General features: G+C 37.8%; 1 protein-coding gene across 1 annotated transcript in view; it reads left to right on the top strand.

The window, feature by feature from the left end:
* Nucleotides 1-1,630, top strand: part of LOC110291151 (tyrosine-protein phosphatase non-receptor type substrate 1-like) — a 42,078-nt gene extending 40,448 nt beyond the window's left edge. Inside the window, exon 3 of the mRNA XM_021158124.1 lies at nucleotides 1,520-1,630. Coding sequence (XP_021013783.1) covers nucleotides 1,520-1,629 — 110 coding nt within the window. The 3' untranslated portion in view covers nucleotide 1,630. The remainder of the gene's footprint in view (nucleotides 1-1,519) is intronic.
* The last annotated feature ends 7,118 nt before the right edge of the window (nucleotides 1,631-8,748 follow it).

The following is an 8,748-nucleotide window of genomic DNA, read 5'->3' as shown; positions in this document are numbered from 1 at the left end:
CCACCAGTTCGAGGCCAGCCTGGTCTACAAAGTGAGTTCCAAGACAGCCACGGCAATACAGAGAAACCCTGTCTCAAAAAACCAAAAAAAAAAAAAAAAAGGATTATAGACACAAGCTACTAAATTATTTGTGTTGTTGGTTGTGATGCACTGGAGATTGAATCCGCGGCCTCTAATATATCAGGCAAACACTGCACCCAGGGAACTATGCACCCAGCCTGTTTCTATTCTTAAAATATATTTTGATCTTTCATTAACTTCAAAATTAATTACTTTCATGAGAAAGATTTGAGATGGTATCTACACTAGAATGGACTTTGACTACATGATGGTTGAGGTTCCAAACCATAAAAATGATTCTCACAGACTGTTATGTATACAGTTTTCATTCATATTTTTCATGTTTTCAAGAAAGTGCTTTCACCGGGCTGTTTGCCACTTCACCATGATCCCTTCATTACCAAGAACATGGAATTTTCCAGCATGCCTTTTATCTAAACAAGGCAGTCTGTCATCATCCTCTTTCATGGGTATGTCCTGTTCACAGCTATTCCTGAGTACTTGAGCTACTGAACCTGTTTTGTTCCAAAGACACTATCCTATGGATTATGCTAACTACCACCAATAAGGAGCATCTCACTATTCCACTAGCCTTGTGATCCTCCCTAGGGATAAGTCATTCGAGCAGAATTCAAATAATAGTCACTGACTCACAGAATGCATGTTCATTCTGATGTAAATATCAGTGACTATGTTCCAGGAACACAGATTCATGATACCTAAAGGCCCACTGTAGAAGCAACTTACAATTTTTTTTTTATTTTTTTATTTTAATTTTTTTAGTAACAAAACATAGCAAGTCATTAATCAAGAACTTTTATTACTAGAAACATGAAAGAGGTGGGTTACAATATTGCTGAGAAAGATGTTACAATCTTCAGATGCTCTCTAATAACACACTTAGTATGTGCATTAGTTGAAACTTGTAGTCTTCTAAGTAAATACATTCTTAAAAAACTAGAACTCTGCTTTTACATTCCACATGATTCACCTAATTATCACAAAGCTGTTCTATCAGGTACAAAAGACTATATATGGCTATTAACAGGACTAAATAATATTCAACATTATTTGGCTCTGGATCTTCAACATGCCAAAATCTACAATGCATTGAAGTTCTAAACAGTTGATAGGCCTTGAAAAAGTTTCAGATTGAAGGTTAATCTTCTTTGTGTACATTTTATTTTCATGTGATACTGAGTACAAATTCTTTAGAAGGACAAGTTAATAAACTTACTTAAGGCCAATGGACAAATAGATACCTTTGTAATAATGTGTTGTAATGACGTAATGATGTCTTTGTAATGATGAACTTGTGTTTTGAATGGGGACAGAGAACACATATGACATCCTCAGAGCTTTATTAGGCTTAGGATTCCACAGATGGGTCAAGAGAAGACCACTGATGAAGAACTGCATGTGACTTTTCTAATGGTTTTTCCTGTTACTTTACTTTCAGAGCAGAAGACAACAGATACTGCTAAAATCATAGTAGCTGCACTCCTTGGACCCAAACTTCTTCTGGTTATTGTCTTTGTCATGTACAGGCACAAGAAGCAGAAGGCCTGAATGTAAGTTACAATGGTTATAGCTATATGAACTTTCTGTTTCTGTGACAAAACACCATGACTAAAATAGCTTATAGAAGAAAGGATTTATTTGGCCTCTTGTTATTCCAGAGTCAAATGAGTCCATTATGCTGGAGAAGAGTGGAAACCAAAATAGATAGAAGAGTGTTCACATTCTAGCAGAATTTATGAATCAGAATGAACAAACTCTAAATGGCAAAAAGGTTTGAATCTCAATGCTCTTCTTATGTGACATACTTTCTCTAGCAAGTGTCTATCACCTAAATTTTACCAAAACAGAACTGCCAACTGAAAACCAAGGTACAAATATCTTAGGATGTAGGCAATGTTTCTTATTCAAAACACCATGTCTTAGGGTTATATTGCTGTGAACAGACACCATGACCAAGGCAACTCTTATACAGTACAACATTTAATTGGGACTGGCTTATAGGTTTAGAGGTTCAGTCCATTATCATCAAGGTGGGATTATGGAAGCATCCAGGAAGACATGGTGCAGGAGGAGCTGAGAGTTCTATATCTTCACCTGAAGGCCATTGGGAGAAAACTGGCTTCCAGGCACCTAAGACTGTGTCTTAAAACCTATGCTCACAGTAACACACTTACTCCAACAAGGCTACACCTTCAAAGAGTGCCATGCTCTGGGTCAAGCATATTCAACTCACCACACACCAGACAGTTTTCAGTCTATGGACTAACATATAAGGGGCAGGATCAATAGCAGGGCCATGTCATCACACAGTGTTAGGATCTGTGATAATGGGCCATTTCTGAGGTTCTTCAAGAATCTCATTAAACAGTTTGAGACACCACAAGCTCCAAGAAAATATATGCATACTGCAGAATTTTTCAGTCCTGGATCAACAAAGATGCCCAAAGTGGCCTAGGGAATATGAAAAACATAGGCCCATAAGGAAGATTTGCTGTACTGGCCTAACTGCTCCTGATTGAGGTGACTGCAGTGAATATGAGACAAAGTGACCATGGGAAACATTAATCTACATTATGGGCCAATATTTATATATTTGAGATGGTCTATGACTCAGGAGTGAGGCTGCAATGATACACCACAATTTTATGATATGGGTATCTCATCCCCTCAGGATAGGAGAGCTAGGAATAAAACTATATCAGGGACAATGTAGAACTAAGATTATGTGTAAGAAATAAACAAAATATTGAGTCAGAGGTGATTCTCTAAATGTTTCACTAACACTCTGCCACATTGCACTCTAAATATCTGCCTTCATTTTTCTTACAGGGGGTCTTGAGAAGCTGTGGAAGACTGCTCCCAAAGACTCCCTTAAAAAAACAACCCCAAAAGAGATTTTCTTGTTTTTTTTCTCTACATATGCATTGTTATCCCAGAGCTCTAATGCTATGCATAGTTGTATTCTTGTGGATTTTATTGTAATTATTTTAAAAATAAAACATTGAAAAAAATAAAAATAAAGATGGACTTAAAAGTCAAGGATAATCTATTCAAGTACAAAGAATTTTGACATTACAGGCAAAGTGTAAATATCAGGAACCTTATGCTAGAGGAGAATGGAAGAGAAAAGAGAAAACAGACTTGTTATTTCAGAAGTCATGGATATCAGACACATGATGGAAAAAGTAACACATGGTGGGAAGGGGCAGAGATTTAAAAAATTAAAGCAGAAAAAAAAATATCAAAACTGGTATACTTGGGTTCTTGGCAGACCTAAAAGGGAGAGACAAAACATACAGAAAATGATAAGATGATGGGTTCTTAGTCTGGCTATGGAAAAATAGAGTATACACATCTCCATCTTCATTAATAACTTTTAACCAGGATCAATGAAAGCCTCATAACATACACTTATACCACATCCCCATGGCCCACTATTTAATTTTCTTATAATTTTTGGTCAAATCCCTCTTTCTTTTGACACCCAGAAAAAATTTTTTTCAAATGATTCTCCTTAATTCATTAGCCATATGGATATTTTTTGCTGATCATTCAATATTTTCTAAGATAGCATCTTACTTACATATTTATTAATTACTGTTATTTACCCTAGTAGAAGCTCACTTCAAAACAGGCAACAATATGGTTTCTTTTACCCACCATTGATAAATATTTTTTTATAACAATAATTATCTCAAGATGAGTATCTAATAAATATTTTTATTGTGTATTAAATCTTTAGTGTGATATAACTCATGCCACTGAATTATATTTTAAATTAGTGATTATATGAAACTTGTCAGAAACTCCATTTCTATATACAGCTTCATGAAAAGTACGCATTTTTTCAGATAGGAAGGAAGCTGAAGAAATCCAGAAGAAACAGCAACTTTTCACTCAGTCCACTTTCTTCAGTACCCCAAGACAGAACTGGAGAAAGGCCATAGGAGAGACCAAGGTATCTGAATAGGAATATTGAAGCCATGAGTACAAGCAGACTACATGAATTGGAACCACAGCCCTAGTCATTGCTGTTGACAGACTTTGAAGCTCTTAGTAACTCTGTTTCTCAGTGACTTAGCATAAGAAATCTACCTATGCATACCTACCTACATGAGGTAGAATTAAAGGTGCTTGTCCTTGTCACATAGGATTTATAGGAAAAGTTATTGTCAACTTCTTGAGCCATGTAGTATTTGATACACATTAGAATATTTTTGTAGAGACATTGGAATGAACAGTTTTTGAGCTGTATACAGATATAGACCTACTGTTGACTTTTTGGCTAACCTATGCAGATCTTGTCTGCTGGACCTAGAATCTGTGGACCAGAAATAATGGAACAGACTATAGTCTATTGCTGTAGATAATCACAGTTCAGATTCAGTGTACATTTACACACTAATTTAACCAAGAAAGTAATGATCTTTCTACAAGTAATTTATACCAAAAAGCCAAGTAGCAAACTGCACTTAAAATGAAGAATTAGGGAGTGGTGGGGCTGGGTCTATTACTTAATGGTGAGCATGAATTTAACATGTGTGAGTCAATGATTTCAACACCCCACTCCAAAAGAGGAGTAATGAAATAAGAGATTAAGAAAAAAGGAAAGGATAAATTTCAACTTGGTTGGCCTTAACTTAAGTCTGAGATTTTTTGATGAATAAGATATATAATTCCTCTCTCTGCCTCAACCCTCCACACACTTGAAAAGACTAATAGGTAAAAGTATTGCAAAGAAGCCGGACGTGGTGGCGCACGCCTTTAATCCCAGCACTTGGGAGGCAGAGGCAGGCGGATTTCTGAGTTCGAGGCCAGCCTGGTCTACAAAGTGAGTTCCAGAACAGCCAGGGCTACACAGAGAAACCCTGTCTCGAAAAACCAAAAAAAAAAAAAAAAAAAAAAAAAAAAAAAAAAAAAAAGTATTGCAAAGAGATGTAGAGCAGATTTGACATGTAAGGAATACAAGATGTTAAAATCATTTGAACTCAACCTTTGTGTCTAGCCTTACATGCTATGAGAAGTAATGTTAATATTTTTAAGTTAGATTACATTATATCTTTGACTACATATGGATTCTGTGAGGGGCTTGATTCTGATCTGAGGCCATAGATCTGTATTCATGGTAGGACTGTGCACAGAGAAGTGTTTTTGGGAAGCATAGGTAGGCATGGAGTGTGTTGAATTCTGCCTATCACAATAAGCAGGGGGGAAAGCATTCTGGAGAAAGTCAAGAGGACCTGGGATGTATGTGAACCTGTTGAGGATGAACAGTATCCAAGTCATATGTTAAAACCACACCCTGATATCCTTAATGTGATTCTATTACATATAGCATATTTAAAGTGGGGGTTAAGGACAATTGAGATCATTAGGGTGGGTCTCAATCTGACTTGTAAAATGTAAGGAATATGCACACTGAGAAAAATAATGTGTAAAAACAGAAAGTGTAATCAACAATGAAAGAAGAGAAGTCACAGAAAATATAATATCCGCGGACATTTTGACTTTGGAACTCAAGGCTTCAGAATTATGTGGAAATTAATAAATGTTGTTTTATAACACCCCTAGACATCTAACACAGACATCACCAAGAAAGTAAAATGTAAAAACTTTCAAAAAGAAAGCAATTGTTGTGAAGACGCAGTCAGATCACAAAGGTGACTGAATATCAGGACAGGGAAAACTAGGTGACTCATCTGATGAGAATAATGACTGTGTACTACATGGACCATCTCACCTATACTCCCTTTGTATGGGACTTTAAGTGGGATTTGTCATTTTCAGGCAGCGAGCAGAGAGTTCTAAGCTAGAAGCCAGGCAAACTCATCAGGCTTTGGGATTTCTCAATGAATCTGAAGTTCTTGGAGTTAAAGAATTTACACGATTCTTCCGAAAAATGTTTTTACAGCCAAAATGAAAAAAAAAAAAAAAAACAATTGTTGTTTTTATTTGAACTATCATTATCTAATTGAATTTTATGGCCACCTGCTGCAGATGATTAATGTACCATGTCAATGCTCAGGTCTGTGGCTCTAGGGTCTCAGACAATACCTTGAACATTCCTTCTGAGGTAGTATGGAATTCCACAGACAGGAATGGTCTAGAGAAGGAAAAAGAGGATTCTACTCTTGAACTCTTGAAGCATGCTCATCTTTGAGTTTCAGGAGAATGGTCTGATATGAGGACATTGTGAGGGGTAAGAGACCAAGAATCAGGTCTCAGCATCATGGAGCTCCTAGAATCTGTTCTGTACAGTGTTAGTACTGCTGATTTCCCAGATTCAACCTTAGGCAAGATGGGATGTTTTGACTCTTTCAGCATAAAAAGAATATCTGTATTGCAAATACACAACTGTTGCATTCATGATTACAGAAACAAGGCAGTGAAGGTGCCTGGAAAGGAGAGAGACGTTACTTATGGTAACTTTGCAATCAATATTTCTTTCTTTCTGAACCCTCCTTTTGATCCACTTTGGCCCCTCAGGACATCTATCTTTAGGTCTTGGTGACCCACCAATCAGAAACAGAATGAAATGGATATTTCCCCATTTCCCAAGCCTAGATGTACCTGGCATCTGGCCTATTCCTCCCACATCTCACCTAGAGATACCCATTTACATCAGGATGACGCTCCTGATAAATGATCAGTGCCAGAAATGGAGCTCATTCTTCTCTTAAAATGAACTTTTGGCCATCATTTATTGATATACTAATAAAGTAATTTGAAGTGTAGTCAAATGCGATGCTTAGAACTTCATAAGCTTGGATCCAGCACATGTAATCACTTCCTGATATATTTAAGAGAAACAAATTTGCACTTTGATAGACATGTACATAATGGGGAGATAGTATTACTCGGCATGGGAAGTAATAGAGTTTTAGTGGCTTGTTGGTTACTTTTCCATTCCTGTTATAAAACATGATAAAAGCAACTTATAAAATGGGGATTTTAATCTGGCTTATAGTTCCAGAAGCTTAGAGTCTATTATTATAAGCCAAAAGAATAGCAACTAGAGCATCAGAGTGCTCACATATCAGAACCTCAGACAGGAGGCAGAGAACATGCTACGCATGACATGAATCTTTCCAAAACTCAGTCTACTCCCTATGACATGCCTTCTAATTCTTTCCATACAGTCCCACTAACTGCGACCAATTATTTAAACATATTAGCCCAAAGGGATAATTCTCATTCAAACCATCACAACTGGGATACAAATAAGGTAGAGTTTCCTGGGGAGGGCCATGGGCTGTTATATTCCTATCTAAACTCTTCTGCATCAAAAGTTTCTGTCATATCCACACTGCAGTGATATGGGTGGGATAGATCTCATCTTGCAATGGGGCTCCCGACAAAAAAACTGAGAATTATTTTAGGTTTGAGCATAGACAAGCATGTGAGGGATTACTGTATTTTTGGAACTTTTTTGCCATGTTAAACTGTTTTCACTTTTAAAATTTATTCTATTAATTAATTATTATATTTATTTACCTACCAAATGTTGCTCCCCCTCAATATCCTCTCTGGCCTTCAAGAAGGTCTACCCCCATGTATCCCTCCTCCCTGGAGCATCATCACTCTACAGAATTAGGTGCAACTTCTTCCACTAAGGCCAGACAAAGCAGCTCTCTGCTAAATAAGAGCTGGAGACCTTGATCGGTCCCTGTATGCTCTTTGGTTGTTGGCATAGTATCTGGGAGCTCCCGGTTGGGGGGGATCCAAAATAATTGACACTGTTGATTTTTTCCAAAGGATTGTCATCACCTTCCTTTCCTTCAAACCATTCCCTAACTCTTCCATAGGGGTCCCTAACCTCCATCCTCCATCCTCTATCCAATGCTAGGCTGTGAATATCTTTTTTTATCTACCTAAGTCACTTGATTGGTAGAACCTCTCAGAGAACAGGCATGCTAGAATCCTCTCTGCGAGTACAACATAGCATAGTAATCATGTCAGGGTGTTCCTGCACATGGAATGGGTCCCTAGTTGGACCTTTCACTGATCTGCCATTCCTTCATTCATTCTCTGCTCCATTTTTCTCCCTGCATTGATTTTAGACAGTAGCAATTTAGGACAGAAAGTTTAGTAGGTGGGCTGATGTCCACCTCCCTCCCCCCCCCAATGAAGGTCCTGTGTTACTATTGGAGGTGGTCAGGTTCCACCTCCCCACTGTTGGACATTTCAGCTAAGGTCATCCATGTTGAGTACTAGGAGCCTCCCCATCCCAGGTCTCTGGGATTTTTTTAAAGGTTCCACCCACTCCCCCACCCATGGCAGGTACATATTTCTATCCATTCTCCTGGTCCTCTGGACCTCTCTCCTGTCTTCCCCTAAAACTGATCCTGCCCCAGTATCCCCTCTCCCTCCTCTCTCACACCCAGATCCCTCCTTCCCTCAGGCTCGCTCTAAAATGTTGGAGTAGGATGTAGGAGAGCAGGAGCATTTTTTTTTCTTCCTGACTATATGAATACTTTGTGACCCCATGTATCACATTCCTGCTACTGTGTTTCCTCAGTAAAATGCACTGTACTCTCCCACTGTAAGTCAGTGCACAGTAATTCCTTCTTTAAATTGCTTGCATCAGGAATTTTCTTTTTTTTAAATTTTTAATATTTTTATTACATACTTTCCTCAATTACATTTCCAATGTTATCCCAAAAGTCC

Source organism: Mus caroli, chromosome 3 (assembly GCF_900094665.2).
Source record: "Mus caroli chromosome 3, CAROLI_EIJ_v1.1, whole genome shotgun sequence".
Taxonomy (NCBI): Eukaryota; Metazoa; Chordata; class Mammalia; order Rodentia; family Muridae; genus Mus; species Mus caroli.
The sequence above is the reverse complement of the archived record's forward strand: the minus strand, read 5'-3'. Positions and strand labels throughout refer to the sequence as shown.